At 42.3% G+C, this 26,400-nt stretch overlaps 2 protein-coding genes across 3 annotated transcripts in view; one reads left to right on the forward strand and one right to left on the reverse strand.

The window, feature by feature from the left end:
• Positions 1-19,292, forward strand: part of ranbp9 (RAN binding protein 9) — a 29,255-nt gene extending 9,963 nt beyond the window's left edge. The window contains exons 4-14 of the mRNA XM_071897400.2: positions 991-1,158; positions 1,784-1,806; positions 5,933-6,117; positions 8,620-8,732; positions 10,146-10,254; positions 11,073-11,227; positions 12,095-12,248; positions 12,604-12,725; positions 13,109-13,260; positions 15,174-15,285; positions 16,141-19,292. Of these exons, the coding sequence (XP_071753501.1) occupies positions 991-1,158; positions 1,784-1,806; positions 5,933-6,117; positions 8,620-8,732; positions 10,146-10,254; positions 11,073-11,227; positions 12,095-12,248; positions 12,604-12,725; positions 13,109-13,260; positions 15,174-15,285; positions 16,141-16,271 (1,424 nt within the window). The 3' untranslated portion in view covers positions 16,272-19,292. The remainder of the gene's footprint in view (positions 1-990; positions 1,159-1,783; positions 1,807-5,932; positions 6,118-8,619; positions 8,733-10,145; positions 10,255-11,072; positions 11,228-12,094; positions 12,249-12,603; positions 12,726-13,108; positions 13,261-15,173; positions 15,286-16,140) is intronic.
• A 510-nt stretch (positions 19,293-19,802) lies between these two features.
• nol7 (nucleolar protein 7) lies at positions 19,803-26,323 on the reverse strand. 2 transcript variants are annotated; one of them, XM_078287568.1, is made up of 8 exons: positions 26,136-26,323; positions 25,449-25,509; positions 24,212-24,267; positions 24,090-24,115; positions 23,840-23,948; positions 23,153-23,274; positions 21,575-21,652; positions 19,803-20,761 (listed from the first exon to the last, which is right to left on the reverse strand). In XM_078287568.1, the coding sequence occupies exons 1-8, from the start codon at positions 26,318-26,320 to the stop codon at positions 20,688-20,690; spliced, it is 711 nt and encodes a 236-aa protein (XP_078143694.1). In that variant the 5' UTR covers positions 26,321-26,323; the 3' UTR covers positions 19,803-20,687. The 2 variants fall into 2 exon arrangements, with proteins under 2 accessions (XP_078143694.1, XP_071753507.2); XM_071897406.2 differs by lacking the exons at positions 19,803-20,761; positions 21,575-21,652 and adding an exon at positions 22,822-22,953 and having other exon boundaries at positions 23,141-23,274.
• Between the last annotated feature and the right edge of the window lie 77 nt (positions 26,324-26,400).

A 26,400-nucleotide genomic window follows, 5' to 3' on the forward strand; every position in this document is an offset into this window, starting at 1 on the left:
GGCAGCTGGCAGCTTAGAACAACAACCAGAGTGAAAATGGAGGAAGTAGAAAAGTTGGTAGTAATTGTTAATCTCATCATAAAAAGTCATATGGCGCATGTTGGCTGTAATTTGGGAGTTTGTGCCAGTGTCTGTTGTTGTACCTAACACTAAGCACGGTTTGCTGGTAATTGCAGCCGTTGCAGCAACTCATAATGAAAACAAAGTGTGTATTGCGTGGCAAGCTTTAATTTGAGAAGTACAAAATGCGGTTGGTTGAGGCAGGAATGCAGGAGTTTGATAGCTCGGCTTGAAACGTATGAAGCGAAATTAGCGTGATGACATGCAGGCAGGTTTGATGACACCGCTAGACACAACAGAGCTTTGTTGACAGCTTTCTATCTTCCAGCCATTATGATAAGTGGTTGTGGTTGACATTCTTTTTTGTTGAGACGGTGCATATTAATTGAAACTCTGCATCAACATTATATATATATATATATATATATTTTTTTTTTTTTTCTTCTTTTTATTCCATCATCCTGCATTTTAATCCTTTTTGCTCCAGGCTTGGCAGCAGCACCACTTTGGGAATCAGTCTTCTTAGGGAATCTAGCAGTGTTAGTGGTCACAAATGGCCATCGGACATTTGCTCTACTGTAAATACTGGGTAGGGGAAGAAATTTATGCTGGAATAGAATCCTGCTTGAAGCTGGTTGGCTTTTGCTTTAGTGTATCAGAAATTTTATTGCTCAAGCTGAAAAATTTCAACTCGAGCAAAAGCCTCCTTGTCTCGCCTTGCGTCAGTTAGAATGAAGTTGTGTCCATCTTTCTCTCTTGGACTCCTATGCATTTGTGCTACAGCAAAAAAGATGTTTTCACGTTGTGTGTGTGTGTGTGTGTGTGTGTGTGTGTGTGTGTGAATGAAAAGAATGAGCTGTTGAGTTTCTGCAAATTTTCCCTGCCTGCACCGTGGTCGTATTCACACACTATGGCATTTGCATACCTCAGGTTGGGACAAGCACTCGTATGGTTACCACGGAGACGACGGCCACTCCTTCTGCTCGTCCGGCACTGGGCAACCCTACGGACCCACGTTTACAACGGGCGACGTGATTGGCTGCTGCGTTAACCTCATCAACAATACCTGCTTCTACACAAAGAACGGCCACAGCCTAGGTAAGGAGCCCAGAAACAGTCAAACTTTACTTCGCAATGCCCTTATTCTATTGTATTGACCTATGGAAAAGTATTGTCATTACACAGTAATTCTATTAGTACTTCATTAAATTCTTCCTGATACATAAAAATCTGTCTTTACAAGGGTGTAACAACCAAATGTGAGAACTAAATGTGTTATATTGGCATACTATGTGCTGACGTTATGTCAGTAACGAAGTAGTATTATTGTGTACTTGCAGTATTTTTACATATGTTATTACATAGATTAATACATGGAAAAAGGCCATTGTACATTTTTATTGCATAAAAACATAACAGTATTGTTTGTAGTAGTGGAAAAACCAATAAGAAGAATATTGTGGGGGGAAGCCATTTTGAGGTAAAAGGAGCAGTCTTGTAATTTGTCCGTGGGCTGTGTGAGTTCTGTGAAAAGCTTTTAATAATTTTTATTTGCATATTGTTTTTCAGTGTACTGAAAAAGGCAGCTTGCATTAGAGAACAGAGCATAAAATCAAAACGGAGCACAGGATTGTGGGACACCATGGCTGAGTGGTGTGTGCTGTAACACAGAGTCTCTTCTCCTCCATGCTGACATTTTCTCTGATTCTCTGTTGTTCTCCAGGTATTGCCTTCACAGACCTACCGGTGAGTATCAATATCCACATTTTGTTCTCTCCGGTGTCCTTGTCATCGTATATCTTGATTTTAGTTTACATAATTAATCATTGTAGCATATTGGAAATCTATAATATTCAAATGTTTCTTTTCCTTTTAGAATGTCCACTGTAAATTGGTGAGAAAATTCAAAATGATACGTTTTGGAAAAGTGATTGGAGGCTGGAATGTTTCTAATGTTAAGGATTGTGCGGTCGGGTGCTCCTTGGATTAAAAATGGGTCATCTAGTAATCATGAGGGGGAAAAAAGAAAGCTCCAAGGCACTCCAGAAGTCAGTTCAAAAGTCTTTACAGGGTTGCTGCGGATCCTTTAAGTCTTAAAATACCTACATTTGAGACCTTAAAATGTCTTAAATCCATTACTAGAGGTCTTGTTTGCTGCATTTCCACAGATCAGTTGGCAGTACAATCTGCATCCTATCTGCTTTACTAAACACGGTTGGATTCATGTCTCTAAACAAATAATTTCTTTTTTTTCTTATTCTGCCCATTTATAGTTTCACAACTTTTATTAGCTATGTTCAGTCAGAAATAGGCTAGTTTTGCTTTGTTTCTTTATTTTAGTTTTTAAATTGGTCTTAAATTAAATTTCAGGTAGCTTTCTGAAACCTGCAAATACCCTGCTCACATTCTACTCATTCTGTTTTTTTCACTTGCAATTATGACTAGCCTAATAGAATAGAGGCTTTTAAACTATTTTTGGAATGCCTTGGATCTCTTTGTCCCACATTGTGTTCCTCAAATTAGCAAGACAAATAATTAGTGATCAACAGAGTTCTTCCACAGGTCTGGAAAGCCAAGAAAAGTTTGGGAAAATGAGTTTGATCATTTCCAGATCTTGAAAAGTTTGGGAGTGACACAAAATCATCCTGAAACAGATGAGAAAACATTGCTCAGTTCCATTGTTCATATCAATACACATTTTCTGCTCAACACCCGCTGCCATTTCACGTGTTGTGATTTTGTTGTTAAGAATAATCTACAGCTAAGGAGTGATAGTTTAGACATTGTGGCTAATCACTGTTGGTTAATGGGACACTGGAATAATAATTATCACAATATATAACAAAATAATCGTGACTATCATTTCAGCCTTGATTGCCACCATTGTACTGTCACTCAAGAACAAAAAAACTTTTTGACAGGACAGTTGATTTGTGCCGTTTCAGCTCGTTGTCAGGCGAGTCTCGCTCCTGTCGGCTCTCACGCTTAATTACATGAGCGACTCCCACAGGCAGCGCCACCAAACGGACATTAATTCAGATGGAATCCATGCATGTATTAACTGCACCGAGATGTGAGGGAGACGGTTGTTTTTACCGTTACTCTCGCTGGGTAGCGGAGAAAGGGAATGAAAACAGGGCCGTCTGTTTTGGAGGGGAAGAAGCTAAGAGAGTCTTGGTCTAAACAATAATCCATTGAGCAGCGGAGCAGGCTTGGCTGTCGGCCAGGCATTTATGTTCCTCCAGAGTTGTGCGGTGAAGTGCGTCACCTCGGCACAGCTGACCTTTCTGGTTATTGGGCCGTGACAAAGGCAACTCCGAGATACAGACACACACACACTCATACACACACACACATTTGTATTATTATACTTGTGAGGACTTCCATTGACTACATTCATTCCCTAATCCCTAACCCTATCCATAACCCTCTCCACTTCATGCCTCGCCTTCACCTAATCCTAATTCTAATTTCATAATCCCAAACCCTAACCCAAAAATAACCCTTAACCCTTACTATAACCGTAAACATAGTCCCAATCCTAAACTAATCCTAATTTCCTAATCCCAAACCCTAACCCCAAAATAACCATTAACCCTTACTATAACCCACCTAGTCCCAATCCTAACCTAATCCTAATTCTAAACTTAGCCCCAAACGAATTGAACCTTAACTCTTACCCCGATTTAATCCAAATTGTTTTAACCCTAAACCCAAATCCTAACCCTAAATTAGCCCCTTGAGGAAGTGAGGGCCGACCAAAATGTCCTCACGCTGCATGATTTTCCTCATCTTTCTTTCTCATGAGGACACTTGGTCTTCATAAGTATAGAAATACAAGAGCAAACACACACACACACACACCTACACACACACACACACACACACACACACACACACACACACACACACACACACACACACAGTGCCACAGGGGTGAACTCCTCGTGTCTGTCACCTCTCCTCCTGATCAAATCAAGGCTGGTCACACTGCGATGAGAATTGTAGGATACCAAACAATAAACCCCTATGAGCTTCCTTATCTCCATTTTTTTTTCTGTTTATCTCCTCATCCTGTTGTCAGCGATGTCATCAGGGACACAAAAAGGTAGAAAGCAGAATCTCTTGTTCGCCAAGCACAATAAATTGGCATGAATTTGTTTTGGTGGCGTCGGTGTCACAACACTTGCGTAGCAACGCAGTACATAGTGATACAACAGGACCTCACTTACACACTCAACAAGGAAAATGAAGGGGAGTTTTGAGGAGTGTGTCCAAAAAATCCTGAAAAAAAACAACTGCAATATCAAATTCCTGTACTACATATTTTTTCATGTCCAGTCTGTAATTGACCACAACTTCTAAGAACAGGCAGAAGAATACAAAAGGTGAATTGTTAACTGAAAGAGATCAATGATAAAAATTGAAGATAAAAGTCCCAACTAAATATGCCTGCCGCTAAATCTGTCACAGAAATGCCCCTGAAAATGAATTTGGGTATTTCTTTGATGTGAGAGTGCAGACAATCCCTTTTTTGTTCCAAAATGTCTGAGTCTGTAGCCCGCCTGCCTGGATTTGAAAGTTTTGGAGTTGATGGTGCCAGGTCTTTGTTCTATTGTGGTGTTATTACCAAGAGTCTGGCTGCTGCTCTAGCTGAGGCAGAGTGGCTTTGTTTTGGATTTGGTCTGATGCTGCCTACCTTTTTTAAACACCGTCTTTGCATTCAGGAGCGTTAAGCAGCTGCAGGCAGGGGTGGGGAATGAAAACTAGTCTTATTGTTTTGTCTGCTGTACCATCCACTATAGCAGGTAACCAGCCTGGAGATCCTATTGTAGTTTGGAGACATATTTGTGATATTGTATTGATCCCTAATGGAGAAATGTGTCTTTTTACTTCCACAGGGAGGTCAGGTCAGATACTAGGGATGGGACAATATATCGAATTCAGTATATCGCAATACAAAAATGTGACAATGCGTATTGTGCGGCAGAAAAATGAATCATGACATTAGCTCCGTTTTATTCTGCTGTAGTAATCACAAATGAGACGCTTGACCGTCACAATTTCACAAGCTCTCCATCCAAATTATATTATTGTCACTTTGTAATGCCATTTTTAAGTTGTTGTTTACATTCTTGCAAGCCAATGGCATCGCTAGAAAAATTTGTGTCTCAGAAATAAACATAATTCAGCACAGTCAGACTTTGTTGTCATTTAACTTTTATTTATTACATCGTATCGTGGTTGTGTTGAATCGTAAATCCCATATTGCGTATCGAATCGTGAGATAAGCAGATCATCCCATCTCTATTGGATACAGAGTAGTCCTGCTGGAGCTGCTGGGGATTGGGAGTGTGTGAAACTCCAATAGACACTCAGTTCTTGTAGTATGGAGTATGGGGCAGAAAGTGAGTCATGAAAGCCAGAAATCTCAGCACCTGGCAATGAAATCGTTGGGTCAGTGGTATTGATCAACAGCCCCATCAGCCCCTGCAGATATATTATGCTCATTCTGTGCTATGGGGCAATAAATATCTTACTTATTGCCCCCTTTTAATGTCATGGGAGATTGAGCCAGGGCTTTCTGGTTGAAGGATGCTCTCCCTAATCATCCTGCCAGCCTGCTGCCCCAATTCTGTTCCAGAAATCGTGTCGGCTGGTAAAATGGTGAAAGCGGCTGATGAATCTTGAGGGGTAATCAGCCACTGTGGCTTGAAGACAAAAGCTTTATTTCCTGATTTCCTGAGATTTTCTGTTTTCCTGTTTTTCTCTGATTGTTTCCTGTTTTGATTTACTGTCCAGATTACATTCCCAAACTCCCTTTCCTCTATCGTCCTAATACTTCTCTTTTTTTTTTCTTTCTCTCTCCCAGCCCAACTTGTACCCGACCGTGGGCCTGCAGACTCCGGGGGAGGTGGTGGACGCCAACTTCGGCCAGCACCCCTTCGTGTTTGACATCGAGGACTACATGCGGGAGTGGAGGACCAAGATCCAGGCCCAGATCGACCGCTTCCCCATCGGAGAGCGCGAGGGCGAGTGGCAGTCCATGATCCAGAAGTAAGAGGATTTGGGGGTTTAACGTACTGTTCTGTGATCGGAAAACGTACCTGGAACTTTGCATTGTTCAAATTTGTAACCTTGTAAGATTAGATGAAACTTTAATGCTCCTTGTCGATATAGGAATAGTATATAGATCAGAATAGACGTGTTAAAGATGATACAACATATATAACATATATATACACAAAATATGTTTGTCAGGCTAATTTAATAAAGTAGTAAGAATGCACCAATTTCAGGCTTACACCGGGCTAAATTGGTCTTTAATGAGAATTTCCCCAATACTGAAATCTGATACCAAGACACAAGTGTAATATCAGAAATCCATATACCAGAAACTTTTTCTACCTTGTTGACACCTATTATTACTTTTCTGTGATTGAAAAACTGTTCAAATGTGAAAACTTAACATAGATGAAACTTTAATATTCCTTATGGATAAAGGAATACGATATAAATCAAAATAGAAGATGTATTGAAGATAATGTTTGTCTTGCTAATTTAATACAATGGTGAGAATGCAACAATTTCCAGGCTCATACTGTGCTAAAATTAGGTAGGAACCAAGTGTAACATGTCAGAAATCCATGTACCAGCTACTTTGCTTTCTACCTCTTTGACACCTAGAAGGAGGTTGATTTCTCTGAGGAAGACAAATAGAAGACATCTCAGTTTTTGTCCAATTGCCCCAAAACTAATGCTGCATTCACATGGGACATGGTAGACCGCAGATGGCAAAACATTTTTGGGATGGCTGTGGGAAAAGGCACAGGAGCAAGGGAGTAGGATGTCATGACAACAACACAAGCATGGCGTCATGTTGCTATGGTGATGTTGCTACGCAGAATTGCAAAAATGCTGCAAAATGCGTTAAGTAAAATGATTTTATGTTCATTAGAATTTTAGTAATTCATAAAAATACAGTTTGCTTTTCATATTATAACTACCTCGCCTGCCATATCTCAGCCTTTCATACGTCATATTATACAATTCAAGGAACCTCAGGTGAAGATTTTTTTTTTTTTTTAATCTCAAAATGGATGTTAAGAGTTTTGGAGTAGAACTTTTCATATTGTTCATTATCAGATCAGATCAGTACGCAGTATCAGACATTAGTTCCAAGTTTAGTGCTCAAAATGGGTGCTATTGAAAGATATGTGACAATAAATGTGCTGCTAAAATATGAATAGGCTTCAGGCCCAGATGGAGCACTTCCCCATCAGAGAGCAGAGCCGTGATCCAGAAGTAAGAGCTCTGGGACTCGGTTTCTCTTCATGCCATGCCCTGATGGGATTAGCTCTCTGTTGCTATGATTACTTGTTCTGAATGGATTTAATCTCCATTTGATGGGGATTGGGGTTGAGGGGGGAGAGAGTTACTGCCTTTATCCGGAGAAAGTCGCCTCATGGCCCGGGATTGAAAGCAGGAAGTTTTTAAGCTCACGTCAGATTGGTGGATGGGAAGTGCGATTGTCTTTGTAGAGCACCAGTTACATGATGATAAACAAGAACAGAGGCTTTGCAATTGGATCATAAATCTCCCAGCAACCACGGCTGGCACCATCATGGAGGTTCATTGGAGAATTGGCTGTCTGCAAATAATCTCTAGATATATATAACAACCAGGCACGAATAAGAGAGATACCTGAAAAAGATTGTTGTGCTGTGGCTGTAGGTCATTTCAGTAACGTTAGAAATAAAACTGAGTAGTCTGATGCTGTAGATTTGTTTGACACAGTGAACTGTCTTGTCTTCAGTCCTAGTCTCGACTCCAAAACACTTAACAGCTCAGTTAACATGAACAAACATTTGGTTTTTGGCTTTGTTAGCTAACTAAATAACCAGCAGGCTAATTACTACTACTACTACTAGCCGCTACTAACACTAACTTCTACTAGATATGTTAACTAGTGTGCAACTCACATGTGTTACCAACAAGACGGTGATGGTTAGCTGACCAGATATTATGGTAAGCTAGCTAACAAGCTGACATTAAACACAAAATCAGATGGATCAGTGATGAAATGATCAGTTCCCAGTCAAAAACAGCACAGAAATCAGGTCTATTTAATTCTCTTGAGACAGACGAGTTTTGAAACGTGTGCAGCTGTTCACAGCCATTGTTGCACAAGAGCTGAAGACCTCCAATATGGCCGCCAGAGGGTTTGTTGCATCACCTGAAAGCCCGCTATGGGAAATTCAAATACGCTCAGACCAAATTTTACACCATACCTCGATCAGATGGTATTTACAGATATTTTTATTGTTTACTAAGGTGTCAGCTGGGCAGGATTTGAGGCATAGGACAAAGATTGCCAGAAGCTTGCAGTTTTGCCTGATGTTCTCTGGCTCCTACTGGGATTGCTAAAGAGCGTAATCTGACCAGATGAAAAGAAAGCACTTCTTAACACCTGCTCATTGTGAAGATCTCCAAAACTCTTTCTTCCTGCTGTGTCTAATCACTGTGTGTTGTGGGTTTTTCTCTGTCTCATCTCGTCAGGATGGTGGCTTCCTACCTGGTGCACCACAGCTACTGCGCCACGGCTGAAGCTTTTGCCAAATCCACCGACCAGGCCGTGCACGAGGAGCTGGCCTCCATCAAAAACCGACAGAGTGAGTACTTCAGTGTCGGTCGGCACATTTCTAAAAGAAGATGCTGCGTCTCTCATCCTTTTCATTCAATACAGGAACAGGAATTTACTGATACTGGTATGAGATATGCTGATACCAGGCTAAAATTAGGTGTGTATCAAAGCGTTTCCTCAACAGTATAAATCTGATACCAAAAGTCATATGTAAGTGTACATCCGCTGTGCTTGCAGAAATCAAAGCAATAAGACTTGATTATCTGCACATAGATAATATACTGAGAGAGATCTTTTAATGGAGAAGAATTGATTATGTCTCAATCATAGTATTTGCAAACAGTCCTTAGTGTTTGTTTTACCCTGCTTGAAGTACCAGAGGGGCGGGGTTAATCTCAATTCAGATAGTGTCAGTCACAGAAATGTATGCTGGCTGTCACTCCAAGCAGATTTAAAGTGATAATCTGAGAGTTTTTTTTTTTAATCTTGTTTCCGTCTTGGGTGCTAAGCGCTCATCGCTGTGGTGTTTCTGCACTGCACTTCCCAGAGATCACCTGTCAATCAAACAGTGTGGGCGGAGCTTGGATTTTCTGTTGCTGCAGTTTGAGTTTCTCTTTTCTTTGTCTGTTCAGCCATGGCGGCTATCACTGCTCATGCTAACTACCCAGTTCTTCTTCTTCTGTTGATTCCAAACAAACCGGAAATATAAAACACATCACTTCCAGTGCACCAAATATTGGCAGTGTTTTGCCGATATTTGTGTCTACTCAGGAAATTATTGTGGGGAAATGCGCTTAATAAATGATAAGTAGACTAGCGTATAGTCTGACACCTTCTTTGTTGAATCAGTGGATGCATGTGGTTTGATATAGTAAGATCACAAACAAGCATTATTTCATTATCTTATTCATTATGAGGAAACTATATTCCTAGGCTGCTTTCATTCTTTCTAATCCCATGAAATGTTTCTAAAATGTCGTTTTACCATTTGAAAAGCCAGCAATAGGAAAACAATACACAAAAATGGAAATTATGTTACATTATTCCCTGGCGTGAAATTGAGACGAAGATGCACCGGCGGGGGAAACGCATTTTTTCGGGGGAAACAAATTTTTGGCACAACACCAGGAAAGAGCTTCCCGCCACCGGGTGTTTAGAACGGCAAATGTAAAAGCTTTCATGAACTGGGTATGGATTGAATCGCTATTATGTTATATCAATAGAGAGAGTAGCAAAACAAACATCTATTCATATTAAAATATGGCGCATTATTGCTCCAAACAAATGCTAAGAGTCACTTGGAGCTACTGTTTGTCCCAAGTCTGTATGGAAACAAACATCGACAGTTGAAAGTGTTATTGGTGTCAGTCCCTATCCGGTATTGGCAGATGGATGACAGTAAATGTGCTGCTTAGAAATGTTTTTACTGGCGTGTTTCCAGAGATCCAGAAGCTGGTGTTGTCAGGTAGAATGGGCGAGGCCATCGAGACGACCCAGCAGCTCTACCCCAGCCTCCTGGAGAGGAACCCAGACCTGCTCTTCATGCTCAAGTGAGTCCCGGGCCGGGTTTGGAGACGGATTCTTCATCGGTCCGTTCATTTGTCTTCATTCCCTATTCGTCCCAAACCCCCTTTCTTCCTTGCCTGCTTTATTTCTGTCTCTCTTCCTCATTCTCTCTTATTTCCCTCATCTTCTTTCCGTCTTTCTTTTGTTTTTCCACTTTTGTCTCTTCTCCTTTCTGTTTTTCTTCCATCCTTTCTTTTGTTCCTCACCCCTCCCTCCCTCCCTTCCTTCCCTTTTTGTATTTTTCCTTCTGTTTCCTTCCTTTCTTACTCTTTCTGTCATTCCTTCCTGTCTGCCTCATTTTGTATTTCTTTCCTTCCATTCTTTGTTTTTCTTTTCTTCCTCCCTTCCTTTCCCTGATGTTCTTTGCTCCCTTCCCTCTTTCTTTTCTGTCTCCCTTCTTCCCATCTTTCTTTTCTTTCCTTCCATGCTTGATTTCTTTCCCTCCTTTCTTTCCTTTTCTTGCTGTTTTACTTTCCTTACTTTCTGTCTTTGCTTGCATGCTTTATTTTTTCCTTGTACATTTTAACTCATTTATTTTCACTGGCCTTTTCATTTAATTTTCTTTTACTATATTTTTGTATATGTGTTATTACGTCATTATACTTTTATTTGTGGCTCCACTGCACATTGTTTGTTATTCTATCCATCTGTTTTATACTGTTGGCGACGAACTTTGTACCCTTGTCGTTGTCTGTTTTCTATGCTTTTAACTTTGTGAAGCACTCTGTAACTCAGTGTTTTGAAAGGTGCCACATAAATAAAGGTTTACTTGTCTCTCCTCCCCCCCTCCCTCTGTCCTCAGGGTGAGACAGTTCATAGAGATGGTGAACGGGACGGACAGTGAGGTCAGGTGTCTGGGCGGTCGGAGCCCCAAGTCTCAGGACAGTTACCCCGGCTCCCCCCGGCCCTTCAGCAGCCCCAGCCACAAAGCCAGCGGCTCCCAGCCCTACCTCACAGGTACAGTCCACCGATTATTTAACCCTCTAAAATTAGGCTATAGTCATCCATGTTTAGCATGTTCCCATCTTGAATATTTTGACCTGCCAATGGGAAAATGCGCTTTTCAGAACTTTATTAGCCTGTCCTAACTCAAAATACAGCTCTGTTGTACTCCAGTGACTTTACAAATATGATTTCTTTACAGCCTCATAATATATAAAACTGCTGTTTAGCTGCCACATACTGTCAGTCCTTTTTATGAAAACCTGAGACAATATATTTCAGTGAAGAAGTATCCTCAGTCAGATGAATCTGAGTGTAAATAAAACCAAATGTAGGGCAGCAGTGTTTCTGTAGGGTGTCCAGTAAGTCTTGAATCACATTGCTGCAGATAGTGCTGGTTTGGGATTTTCACAGAATAAACCTTTTTCTTCAGGTAGCCTCGGAAAGCAAAACTGATGTTAATGACGTATATCAATCTATACTTGAAAACAAAACAATATATGGTGTCACTAATCCCTGTGACTCCAGACTTTTTGCAGATGCCATGCTGCTATTAGGGATTGGGCTTTAAATGAGCTTTTTGCTTGCTTGCCAAGCCGCAAAGTAAAAAATCGCTGTATCTTCAAAAACTGAAGATCAAAAATGCTTTTACATCCTTTTTTTTTTTAGGCATCAGATCTCCAGTCAAGTTGAGGTTATAATCAGTTTAAGAGTTCTGGCTTTGCGGCTTGGCCAGAAAGTAACATCGTTTTCATAGGAATGAGAGAGAAGCTCTTTTTATTGACCATAATAGTTGAAGATCACTCTAGCACTAGCATTAGCATATTGGGTGTATCACTTGTCAGCAGTTTAAAAACGTTTTTATCGCTGTGTTTGCTCTAGGGTTCGACAGCAACTGCTGTAATGGTGTGACGTCCAATAAGAGCCACAGCTCCTCCCCCCACAGTCATAAGCCCTGCCCCCCTGGCTCTGGCTCCGCCCTCCCAGTGTCTGACATCAGCCTCAATGGGAACCGCAGCCAACAGCCCATAACCAGGTACTGAACACCTGACCAGCTCCACACTAACACAAGCACTGTTTTCTTTACATTCAATCAGCTGTAAATACAAAGAGAATTCAGTGAAAGTAGATGGTCTGATGATGTAGATTTGCTTCTAAATTTAGCTTAATATGACATAGAAGTGTCCTATATTTAGCCTCTACTCCAAAGCACAAGTTATAGCTTCAAAAGTGTAAACTCAACCTTAAAGAGGCATAAAGTCATTTATGAGCTTTATTGACATTGATAGTGTCAAAGTGTCACCATAGCTACGCCATGGGAGAAGATCCAGGTTTCCCCCAGGAGGCATTAGTGAAGGTTTTTCATTTTTTTATTTTCTCTCTTCCCTCAGTAATGATGTGGACATGGAGGTGGACCACTTCACCAACGGAGTGACAGAGTCGTCCTCCAATGGCTTCCTCAATGGCAGCTCCAAACACACAGCCGAGCCCGACGACTGCGATGCAGACATGGGTGGGTAGTGTGTGTGTGTGTGTGTGTGTGTGTGTGTGTGTGTGTGAGAGAGAGAGAGTACTGGTGAGTTCATTTGGGCATTTATCAGAGTGACAAATCACCACCAACTACCTGCAGGTATATTTTTAAGAAAGTACTCTGTACTAAATTACTCGTCATTTACATCCCTAGTACATTAAAACAAGTCATGTCAAGTCAACTTTATCTATAAAGCACATTTAAAAACAACTACCATTGACCAAAGTGCTGTACAATTTAAAAAATGGATAAAACAAATGGTTTTTGAGGCGAGATTTGAAGGTGTTAATGGTGGGAACAACCCCTCTGACGGGCCAATTTGGTATGTTCACCTGTCTGTCATCTGATTGGCTGTCGCTCTGCAGAGGTGGAGTCGGCCCAGTCCAAGAGACAGCTGTGCGGAGGGAGCCAGGCGGCCATCGAGAGGATGATCCACTTCGGCAGGGAGCTGCAGAGCATGAGCGAACACCTCCGCCGCGAGTGTGGCAAGAACTCGGCCAACAAGAAAATGCTCAAGGTAACGTGCAACCAGACCTCTAACTGCTGATGCTGTGCTACATTAACACCAGCCAGCAGCCTAAAAGTGCGGAAGCCCTTTGAAGACATTCCTGAGATAATGAGATAAATGTCTCAGTTTCCGCAGTTTAAGAATCCACCAGCCACTGTGGTTTATGGAGAAAAACTTAATTTTCTGCCCTGGCTTTTGTACTTTAAAACTCTATAATAACTCTGATGATAGTCTATACAAAGACTAGAATAAACGGTAAATTGATTATACCAGGGTTTCTCCTTTCCCCCCCCCCCCAGTAGTGGTAAGCAGCGTGATTCTGTATTATGTAAATTAGTCTAGGCCGGTCCCTCTGCAGAAATGTTTTGCTATTAATTTTCCAGAGCGGCTGTCAGAAGGGCAGTATAAGAGTTTGGATGGGTGTATTACAAAATGAATTATGCATACTACTGAGAATCACTTTGGGTGCGGTGTTACGGCCCATATTCTGGCCACATCTAATCATTACCCCGAGATCACACTTAAAACCTCGGATGCGGCGCTCTCCGAACTCTGAGGTTCATTAAATTCAAATGAGGAAATCTGTTAAAAACCGATCATTCCACTGCAGATGAATTGTGCTCTAATGCAGGCATTCCTTGAGTTAAGATTTATTCTACTTTTATGTCGATGATGCATGTGTTAAGTAAAGCTAATGTTTTGCCATTTTTTTACTTTGTTTTCTTGATGGAAAACATTTCATTGATGAAAATAAGTTCCAATGAAAAATTTTATGTTGCAATACTACAAAAAAACGCACTCCTAATTAGTTTGATCTCAATACTCTGGAGCCACAGGATGCTTGTGTACAACTCCTCATGATGCAGCAACAGAAATGCATTACAGATTAAGTGTGATCCTGGCATTATAGTTATATAGCACTATGGCAGCACACACACACACTCACAGAGGAAGCAGTTTCTCCTGGTTTTTATAGAGAAACTGGAAGAAGCCCCCACCCCCCCACCCCACCCTCCTCCCCCCCTCCCTGCTGACCGCTGCTCGCTCGGAGGAGAAATGAGGAGTTTGCTCCTCTGTGCCAACACAAATCTCTGAAAGCCTCGAGGCTGCGCTTCACTGTGAGCACGTCTTTACATTGCAGACATTATTTCCCATTACAAATAGCAGAGAAGGAACGCTGCCTTGGCTTCAGATGTTGGAGAGGTTCCCACTGGAGGTCGGGCTGTGTTAACATTGCAGAGCAAAGAAGAAAAAGTCCAGGACTGTCTAGTATGCAGTGATACTAAACAGTGCATCTAGTATGTAATGTTGGTGCACATGTTGGTGCACAGTGGGTGTTGCATCATTACATGCAGACATCGTACTGTCTACAATAGTGCAGTGGTCCTGGGTTCTCGTTCCCTAATTGCAGAATATTGTTGGAGTGCAATTAAGGAAATATTACATATCTCCTTAAACAAATAACAGAGTGTACTATATAGTATGGAGCTTGAGCAATTTATAACAATGTGGTTACATCATGTAAAAATAGAATGAGCCTATAAAAATATATCGAAATAATAATAGTTGTATTTATAGAGCACTTTTCAAAATAAGGTTACAAAGAGCTGTACAGATTTTATCTTTTCTTGTAAAGCAAAGAAAAAAATAAATGATAAAAAGTTGTAACACACCAAGCAAAAGACATTCATCATAAGTAAATTAAAAACAATCAAATTAAAAGCAATCCTGAAAAAGTGAGTTTTTAAGAGTGAGATTTTTAAAAGAGGACACAGTACTGGCATGCCTGATCTCCTCAAAGTATCTCCATAGATTCCAGAAAGTGCATTGTGCAGGTGGACAGTGCAAACATGTAAGATGCAGTGACGTTAGTAACCCTTGATATCATGTGTAAGTGTTGACGTTCTCCTCTCCCGCTGCAGGATGCGTTCAGCCTGCTGGCCTACTCGGACCCCTGGAGCAGCCCGGTCGGCTACCAGCTGGACTCCATTCAGAGAGAGCCGGTCTGCTCCACTCTCAACAGTGCAATATTAGGTAGGTCGGCTGTAGGGTTTGACTGATATGGATTTTTGAAGCTGCCGATATTCATTAAATCTGACCGTTTTCAGGCAAATATTCAGTGTTTCCCTCTGAATTGTATTCTTGCCAGTGTGTAAAAGCCTCTGAAACAGCATTTAGAGCATCATGGGACATTAAAACTCTCCACTGAAACCCAGACTGATGAGATTCTTTTGCTAGCAGCTCTTTAAGGCAGGGTGACACATGATGTGTATTCGATAGCAGGGGGAACTCTGGGATAGATTACAGCCTGTAAATGATGTTTACATTTACAGAAAATATGATCAAAAAATTACATGAATAAATGTGCAAAGAAAATAAAATCCCATGTCATGTAATAATTAATAAAGGTCCAATACAGGCCCAAAATATTGGCAATAATCAGTTATATCACACACAATAGTGCAACCAAGCAATAAGATTAATGGGAAATGTGATCTTGATTTGGAGAAACACACACAAACAATACCACTGGTGTGAGATAGAGGCGACCAATCATACTGACAGTTGGTCTCATTTGTTTATGGTAATTATACCAAGTTATCACAATTAATTTAACAATGATCTGTTGATGTTAAAAAATGCTACACGCTGCACCTTCAAATTATCATTTTTCTCCAGCAGCAGCGGCGGTGACACGCCACAGCTGAATGAATCCAGAGGAAACACTGAATATATAATTGGCTCAGACTTTTTGTCGTCAGATTGTGTTTGTTTGTAGACTGTGAAATATAAATGAAACGTATTGAGAGGTTGGGTCCTGTCCCTGCAGTCTGTCCTGACGCTCCTCCTCTTCCCCCCCCCCCCCCCCCCCCCCCCCCCCCCCTCCAGAGACTCACAACCTGCCGAAGCAGCCGCCCCTGGCCCAGGCCGTGGGCCAGGCCGCCCAGTGCCTCGCTATCATGGCTCGATCTGGCAGCGGCTCCTGCGCCTTCGCCTCTGTGGACGATTACCTGCACTAGCCCCGTGTACACACACACACACACACACACACACACACACACACACACACACACACACACACACACACACACACGCACTCTCTCACACTCTTAGGCCCTGCCCAGAAATAGCCCTGCCACCTGCTCCGTGTGTGTGGTGATGTCAGCTGAGGAGACGCTTCTCTGAAAGATGATTTAGAAAGTTAATTATCTCACTAGTTTACTGTTCAGCTTTTACAGTCCGACATGAAACCCACAGCAGTAGTGGGGGCTTGGGGCGGTTTTTGGGTGGAGCCTTAGAGTGCAAACACACACCACATAAGCATACACACACACACACACACACCCCACCTCCCTATCCATCCTAAACATGGATTACGCCTCCACCTTGGCTCGTCTCACAAACCCCCTCTGCAGCCAGTAAAGGCTATTCTGCATCATTCTGATTGACAGCGGGGAAGCTAGAGCCAAGAGTAGCCAACTTGAAAATACTTTGCCCCCAAACTTAGAGCGCAGAACTCATGTGGACTCGCCACAAATCCCCAGCCCTAAGCATTTTGGGGCGGATGGACCGGCGACACCCTGGTCAAGCAAGCAAAAAAAAAAAAAAAAAAAGCCTAGCGACCGCCGTGGCCGACCACCCTTTAACGTGGTCCCTGTAAACACACACACACACACACACACACACACACACACACCCAGACAAGCGAACACGCGCGGCAGGCTGATACCGAAAACAGGATTGCAAACATTTCCGACGCATTCTGAGTCCATTTCCACCGAGGCTTGCCGAGCGCGCGAACTCCGGCCCACGCAAGACTCCCGGCGCGAAGAGACGGCCCGCCCCCCCCGCCCCCCCCACCCCCCCCCCGACTTCAGGACACCGGCGGAGATTTTGTGTGACGCATGTGGACTGACTTCGAAGAAGCCAGAGAGAATCTACAGTCTCGACTTAACGTCTTTCTTTTCCTCCCCTGTTTTTAATCTTTGTTTTTTGGCGGAGTGCGGGGAGCGGGGGAAGGGGGAGGGGTGGTTACCTGGCTCTTGTTTTTTGTTTTTAGTTTTTCCGGGTTTACACGGCATGGTGCAGATGATTATTATTATTATTATTATTCTAATTATCATTATATTAATTATTGTTACTTGCATTCACAGTATATTTGTTGAGCGCCAGCGAGAGCAAGTTCCACCAACATATAATAAAGGTCCCGATCCCACCGATCATTACCAGTGACAAGTGTGTGTACATGTTAACGTTTATATATGAATTTAACAAAAAGGAATTATATCAATAGAGCAAGATATTTAGTTATCAAAAGAAAGGAAATGATTGAAAAAAAAACAAAAAAACAACCCAATCCTTAATGCTTTGTACCGACACCAGTGACCCCCGAATGTGTGCTGGTTGTTCTTAGTCTGTACAAGTTTTTAAGTTCCCCTTTCTGTTGATTCCAGGGTTCCTACACAGGACGGGAAAATCAGTTTGAATTTCTCAAGTCTGTAAAAAAAAAATATGGAAAAAAAACTGTTCTTCAGTTCCGAAACACAGGAGTTCACATTTGAAGTAGTTGTAGACCTACGTTCATTTCACATATCGAGGTGTTTGCTGTGAAGAATAATCCTCAGCTGTACCTGATGTGGCCTGGCTGACGCTCAGCCAGTCAGCAGACATCATGTTGAATACCAACCAAAACCTTCAAATCCAGTCAAGAAATGAAGAGTCTGGAATTTGAAATAGGAAATGTGTAGGAACCCTGCGATGACCTCTGACCCCGTTTTACTTGTCCCCCCCCCCCCCCCCCCCCCCCCCTTTGGAAACCCCCAGCTGCACAGCAGGTTTGATGCAAACATTATTTTTATTTTCGTATCGATGTCTATGCTAATCTTTAATCCACAAACAACTCAGGAGCCAAATGTCCCTTCTTTTTTTTCCCCCCCTCTTTGGTTTAGAATGCTAAGATCGGACCGAGCGGCCGAACCCGGGCCTCGACTTTCGAGCGAACGCGTTTCTGAGTGGCGCAACGGCGGGCTTTTCAGACTTGAACTTGGACCAGAAACAAGTGATAGCAAGGCGGCGTTGAGCTGACATCAGGCCAGCGACGCCTCTCTAAATTAGTGTTGCATTTGATTTATTATTGGGTGGCATAACCCAGATTTATTGCTAGCCTTGGGTTACACTTGTATAATTAACGTTGGCCCGAACCCGGGTCAGAAGCTAGCTCTCCTTTAAAGCCCAGCCTTGACTCTGTTTTGCTCTTTGGTAGCATCTTGCTGTCTATCTTCTAATGCTGCTGTTGAAATGGCATTCAGGTATGAAAAGTCCTCAAGTCTGCTTGTCCTTAACTAGCTAAGAAACGACGGCGTCCCGCGGAGGAAGGCGTCCCGCGGAGGAAGGCCTCCTCCGCTCACTTGTTACTGTTCTGTTTACCGGATCCTTCTCTGGCCTCCTACTTCTTAGAGCTCAATGCATCGACGGGGGGGAAAAGGAATTAAAAAAAACAAAAAAACATCCAGTATTGTCAACTGCACTGTGGCTACCACATTTACAAAATAAAGAACCAAATACTTTAGGAAGACAACATCGCAGCTGTGTGTTTTACGCCTGTGTGTTCGTGCTTGCCACTCGCAGAGGAGCAGGAACGCCGAGGCGAAGCGTTACGCTCGACGCCGATCATCTTCCTCTAGTTTCCCCGGCGGTCTGGAGTCTCTTGGTGGAACTGAGCTTTTCTGTACCTTTTTGGTTTTTGATCACAAGCAGTCACGGCATCGTTTAGAAAACTTCTTAGACAAGTGTCTGTTGTCTCTTTATGAGTAAGGTCTGAAACCTATGCATGCCATAGTAAAGTGGTGGTAAGATCAAGTTAGATGTCTCTTATTTTATTTCTTTTTTTTTTTTTTTTTCCTTTTAGCCAGTTCACGGTGTATAAGGAAGATGTCAACCAGTAAGTTGTCCACTGCTGACTGTGTGTCCTTTTTGGAGAAAAAAAAAGATGTGCAATTTGTGTGAGGGTGAAAAGATTTATATTAAAAACAACAAATGATGCCACGTGTCTGGATGCTGCGTACGGCCTGGGGCTGAATCTGTCTCCTCCATCAGAGAGAACGCACTCCACTGACAATATGGAATCAATGCAAAGTTTGTCACGCTTATCAATTTGTAAAGCGATCAGTAACCAGCTGAGGCTGTAGCACAGAGTTTAACAAGATTTAATTCTAATTAATCTAAAAGTGTTTTTCTTTCTCATTCAGAACACGCCAAACAACTTGGCACATCTTAAACTTTAAAGGAAAAATCTACACTTAAACATTTAACATTGTTTAAAAAAATATATATATATATATTGAGGATGTACCTTTGCCTTTAACAGATCAAAGTATAGAGAGAGGAAAGTTTAGGAGGTGAATGTGTTTAACTGTATATTTGAAGCAGTGCTGCTAAAGGCTCATGCATGCTCAGTCTTTTGTGAGTAAATTGAGGATAAAACAAAGTAGAGGTACCAGTAAAAGCATTTATTCATACAGTACTTTCACCAAGTAAACAACACGAGTGGCCCTTTAATGGCCCAAGATGCATCTGGTTTATAAAATGTTCATCGGCTGGATTTACACAAGAAGAAAATTGCTTCCTGCAATTAAAAAGATCTGGGTCAGCAGTCCCAGAGTAAGAAAAGTAATGGTTAAACTTTATATTGAATTTAATAGAAGTTGGCCATCTGAAAGACCAGAATATGGATGACTAAGAATATCTGTTCTCCCCACCTACAGTATAAACTCTGCATTACATCACATGCATCAATAAAAATCGAATTAGGGGCTCTTCGTCATGAAAAACGTATGGGAACCCCTGATCGAAGTCACATGGCATCAAAATAAATGTTCTTGTGTAAATTCAACCACGTACGGTTGTTAGTAAGAAACTTTACATTGGAAAGTTTCATTCATATTTAATTTTTACACCATCATTGATAACAGATTTACAGTCTGTAGAGTCCAGGTAGATCGTACTTTCTCCTCTGATGAGACAAATATCCCCAAAAAACCTCCCAGGTCTGGATAAGTGGAAGTTACACAGCACTGATTATAAACCAGTACTTTAATTACCTTTCTTAGTTGAATCAAAGCACATTTCATCAAACAACAGGTGAAATTCTTCTCTGTGTAACATTTGTTTTTCTACATAGACCCTGACCACACTGAACTGATTATCTTAGTGAAAATGCCCTTCAGCGAACAGAAAGCTTGAGATCCCATTACAGAAAACTTAACATTTTCGAGGTTTTCAATCGATCCTGATACCATAAATCAGCCTGGTAAGATAAGCAGCGTGTTTCTGATACTCGCTCCATGTAAGTTCAGTGTGCAGGCCGAGCTGTGAGCGAGCCGCGTTCACACCGGCCCGGGTCGAGGGTTCGGAGTCGGACCCTTCTGTCCGTCCCGTCAGCTGGAGGGAATCTGCTGTTTGTGGATCCACCTCTTCTTCAGCTTCTCTGCTTTGGCTTTTTCCTTGGAGGCTGGAGGGTCGGACAGCAGAGGCAGCGTTGGAAATCACTCGGGTAACAAATGAAGAAAGACTAGAAGAAGACTAGATACGTTTCCTTCATTTCACATCCGTTTTAGATTAGCTACACCATGACGTTTCCCCTGGTATGGCTATATTAGAAACTAGGGTTTAGATTTTTGAAGGCCGATACTGATATTTTCTGGATTGAAGCTGCCGATATTCAATATCTTTAAATTTGACTATTGTCGTGCCAAACATTTACAAATATTCAGGTTTTCCCCTTGTGATGCGGCACAAGGTGTGTTTAATTTTACATCATCTTAAAAGGTGTGTAGTTTAAACGGAGGTGTCTGAGTGTTAAAAGTCACAACAAAATGGCATTCTGGGAGCATCCTTCTTCCTTAATGTGATGTATTTCCTGTTGAAACAGGATGTTGGGGCGGGACATAACGCAGGGAGAGATCATTCAAAAGTCTAAACCAATGGGAGATCAGTTTTTATTTACGCCTCCTGGTACACGATGATGTAACCACTAAAGATTTGATGTTTTCCAGGAAGTAAAAGTAATGAGATTTGGATATCAAAACAATAAAATAACATTTAAAAACTTTGCCATAAAATTGACATATAGGTGTATGGTATTGAATGAGCTAAAAAGAAAAAAGGCCCCCCAAAAAAGAGGCCATTTTTCATTGAAGAAATGCTAAAGATGAACCCAAAAACTTGACTCCAGTCTTTTCCTTTACAGATAAACTCCAGGATGCGACACCACAGTCTGCAGAGTTAAAGTCTCCAGTCAGAAAGCTCAAACCGTTTCACTCACCCCAGTCTTTCTTGACAAACTGCACCGCCGCGCTTTTATTCTTCCCCCTCTTGTTGTCAAGGGAAAGAAGCTCGTTACCTGAAAGCAGAGGAAAGAATGATCAGTGGCTCCTGTTCGGCCCGATGACTACAGTTCAACAGATCCACGTCTCCTACGGGACAGACAGAGTGACGATGTAGGCGTCGTCTCCGCAGCAGAGACCCAGCTGAGAGGAATCCTCAGCGGAGAGACGGACTTCACTGTAGCAAAGCTCAAATTGAGACAGATCATCGTCCTGAAGACTACTGCCACAGAGTGTAGCCTGCAGACGCTTTTATTTTGTTGACATTTTTCAAAAACAAAATGTTTTTCAGTATTCAGACCGGATGACACCTTCAGACAAAGATATAATAGAGAGGTTTGCGAGGTCAAGCTCAAGAGTGGAAACGTCATCAAATAAAGAATATTGTGATATAATATTACTTTTTCTTGTTTTTACACCGTCAGCCAAAGAACCATAAGTCTACTTGAAGTTTCCAGAGGAGCGATGTTTCTAAATCTCATTATCTTGAACACAATAAGCTGAAGTGCCAACTGGGAACTGAAGCCTGGTCGAAAAGTGACTAATGAAGGACCAAAACATGGCTGCCTGTATGTTGCGTCTTATCTGAGGCACCGTTCACACCGCCGACTTCATGCTCTTTTCTGAACTGCTGCTGATATCTGATCCCCTGCTTGTTTCAACATATTTCAGTTACGGTATGCACCTTCCATTATTTCATTTACAAGAGGTTAACACAATTAGAGAATGTAGAATGACTGTTTTGATCATAGTTTCTCTGTTATCTCTCTGCCTACAGTACAGATAGTAAAAGATATAAAAATATTCTCAGATTTGGGTCCGAGAGACAAAATCTCATCAAATGGGGGTCTGTGGCCCTAATGTGGACTAAATTCGGGGTCCCTGATATGAAAAAGGTGGAGAATCACTGCTCTAGCTCTATAGAAAATATTCTTTATTTGATGACGTTTCGGCCCAACAGCCTTCTTTCAAGATGGAAGTGGAAACGTCATCAAATAAAGAATATTGTAATATAATATTACTTTTTCTTGTTTTCGCCTTCAGCCAAAGAACCATCAGTCTGTTAGGTTTCCAGAGGGATGTTTCCAAATCTTATCTTGAAGACAATAAGATATATCTATCGCTCATATCTCTTTTTTTTTTTTTTGTATGACCGTTTCTATCTGTTTTTGTACCTGCACTTCTCCTGCTTGTTTCAACATATTTCAGTTACGGTATGCGCCTTCCAGTTTTGACCGAATCGAGGCGGATTTGAACGCTTAAATATTCTGAATCGGGACACTCTGGGCCGCGGTGTGGACGCAGCCTGTGGGACACTCTGAGCCGCGGTGTGGACGCCGCCTGTGGGACACTCTGGGCCGCGGTGTGGACGCAGCCTGTGGGACACTCTGAGCCGCGGTGTGGACGCCGCCTGTGGGACACTCTGGGCCGCGGTGTGGACGCAGCCTGTGGGACACTCTGGGCCGCGGTGTGGACGCAGCCTGTGGGACCCTCTGTGAGCGGACCGTCCTTCTTACTTGTGGTTCTGCCGCTTCCCGCCCCGTAGAGTCTGGACTGGAGGAAATCCACGGCCGCCTGCTGCTGGGAGGAAGCCGCCGGCCGCTCCTTCACCGTCGTCACCGTGTAGTTTCCCTTCAGACTGACAGAGGAGCCGGGTTTACGGTTCAGTCAGGGGCTCACATCGAGGTTTAGTCACCATTTGGGTGAAAATGGACGTAGTTTGTGCCCAGAAATACTTTACAAGTTAACTATGTAGCATTAAACTCCTTCAAGCAGACTGATTTTGAACTGACTTGTAAGCAAACGGCATGTTTTTAAATATTTTCCCCACATAATAAATACATCAAGTCAGCATCTTCAAAAATAAGATCTTAATACTAAAGTACTGCAGTTCATTCAGGGGAAAAAAATGCCCAAATGTGTCAGTAAATAAATCAAAACTTTGACTTGTATGTCGGTGAATGTGAGGCTTGTTGCAGATGAAATGGACCGATGATGCAACAGGCTCGCAATTTTCTACTTTTGAAGACGGCCGGTTGCCAGCAGGCTGACGACAGATTTCATATCTCGAGTGAATGTTTGCTGATATTGATCGCTGGCTGATCAATTGGATCGTCATAGGTCAAACAACCAGATGAATTCCTGTTTGAATTATGGATTATGATTCACTGGCAAAACTAAAATGAAAAAGTGGATTCACGTACTTCTGGACGTTCGCCATTTCCCCGGTCTTGTCCTCCCTCCCATCGTCTTCTTCGTCTGATCCGGCTCCCTCCTCCTCCTCTTCCTCCTCGGAGCCGCCTGCCTCTTCATCTGCGTGACAAACGGGTTGATTTAGGAAAAAGCATTAGCGCCATGACAACTGAATCAATATGATGTTCTTTATCTAGGAGCTGAAGCTTATTCTACTGAGCTCAATGTTCAAAATTAACTAGGGAAGGGAAGCGTCTTTACCTTGGTCTTCAGACAGTTTCTGCTTCCTGTAAAAAAGCAGAATGAAAACACTGACAAATCGTTCTTATGAAGAGACTGAAGAGAATAAAGGGCTGCAGACTGACTCAGTCCAGTAAACTTACTTTGAAGGAGCTGTACCGATTTCCTCCAAGACGTCAGCGGGCAGGAGTCGTCTTTTCTGTGGGAAAAAAAGCAAAGTAATGAAGCTAGACCGCACACAGTGGCTTTATACCAAGAAAACAACAAGCCTCAACATACATGGAAAACCCGGTTTGGCTGCTGCATAGCGTCAGTCCTTGCATCAAAAGTTCAGATGATAAATTTCAAAGTGAAAAAGTTGCACTGAAAGCTCAGACAATACATTTCAGGGTGGGAAAATCACAATAAATCATTATGTAAACAAATCCAGTGAGGGGCTGCAACATGAGCAAATACAGATCGGGTCTTGAAAAAAAGACAGAAAGCGATGTAGGCGTCGTCTCCGCAGCAGAGACCCAGCTGAGAGGAATCCTCAGCGGAGAGACGGACTTCACTGTAGCAAAGCTCAAATTGAGACAGATCATCGTCCTGAAGACTACTGCCACAGAGTGTAGCCTGCAGACGCTTTATTTTGTTGACATTTTTCACAAACAAAACCCTTGGTTCACACAGTATTTAGACCAGATGACGCCCTCAGCCAAATAACCATGAGTCCATGTGAGGTTTCCAGAGGAGTGATGTTTCCAAATCTTATCTTGAAGACAGTAAGTTGAAGTGTTGTGTTCGTTCATAGTTTAAGACAGTACAGGTTGTTCACTTTCCGGTGATGTATTAAGTTCACACTCCAAATAACTTGGATAACTTGGATTGACTGCACATTTGCAAGTACACCAACCAGTTCATAAAGTTTTAAAAATGGACTCATGGTTAAATAAAGACTGGGCCTTGAAAAATTCAGTAGAACATTTAGGATTTAAGACGCTTTACAAATCACTTGGAGCAATTTGGCATACATTTGATCTACCAAGCAGCACTTACACCTAAATATATCACCTTGGTGTTATATTTAGTGGAAGATCATGGGACTAACTGGCAGATCAACTGTAACTGGTGAAATGTTATTGATATAAATGCTGCTTGGTGTACTGGATGAGTGCCGAATTAAAGAGTGCATCCTAACGATTCGTTAAAGGCCGTAAGTCATGCTAAACCAGACAGGCAACGTGTGCCAATAAGCAAGGCAGCAGTAGACTGACAGATTTTGGAATGGAGTTTGGCGTGCCGTTTTCTCCATACAGGAGAGAATGGAGAGTATTGGGGTTACCAGATTGTCTAGAACAGTCCATGGTCTTATTACACATTTTTTACGCACAAACATACCTTCTGTTCCTGAAACAGCTCCTGCCTCTTCCTCCTCTTTTCTTTCAACAGTTCCTTTTCCCTGCAAACAAAATGAGTGTTGTTTCATTACCTTCATCAACAAACCTACAGAAGCGACTAAAAGACAGGTAACTTGACTCTGGTTAGCCGCAGTACTAACGTTGTCTTGTACTGTGTAACAGCTGCCAGCCCCCGCTATGTACCCTATAAAGAGAACCACATGCCAAACTCTATTCAAAAATCTACCACTGCAGCGTTACCTTGCGTATTAGGCAAGCGTATATACCTCAAAATATGATTCAATGCATTTCCTGAAAATTTAGGAGCCACACTTCATATCGGCATCCATACAATCGACCAATTTCAACTTTTGAAACTGGATCGCCTGGATTCATTCAAGCTTCCCCCAACAAAAATACACTGTGGCGGGTAGCGAGCGGTGAGAACCAGGTCTACAAATTGAGATTTTTTCCCAAAGAGTACTGCTTGGTGGTTTATGGGTATGCCGAATTGAAGAGTGGGTCTTAACCATTCAGAAAAAGGTGTTGATTCAGATTTTACGAGGTATGTACTGTTGCGGACAAGCAAGAGAACATTTAACGACAGACTTTTGAATAGAGTTTGGAGCGAGGCTCTATAGCTACGTGAGAACGGCACGTTTCGGGGCTAGCTAGCTGTGTTAGCTACCTTCTGGCTCTCTCCAGCGCCTGTTTCATAGTCCGTAGAGCGGAATCCTTCGAGTCTTCAAAAGTCACTTCTTCTGGCGCTTCATCGTCGCTGGAGTCAAGCGCCATGCTAAAATGATCCGTCATTTCTTCACTACGCGCTGTCCTTGAAGACGAAGACGCTTTCCCACGCTGTTTCTTCACCATGTTGGCTAGTGAGACGTCATTATTTAGCGACGTGACGCTCTTGGGATGCGACCGTTGGGGAAAGTCTGCCATCTACTGGC

Source organism: Centroberyx gerrardi, chromosome 13 (assembly GCF_048128805.1).
Source record: "Centroberyx gerrardi isolate f3 chromosome 13, fCenGer3.hap1.cur.20231027, whole genome shotgun sequence".
Lineage (NCBI taxonomy): Eukaryota > Metazoa > Chordata > Actinopteri > Beryciformes > Berycidae > Centroberyx > Centroberyx gerrardi.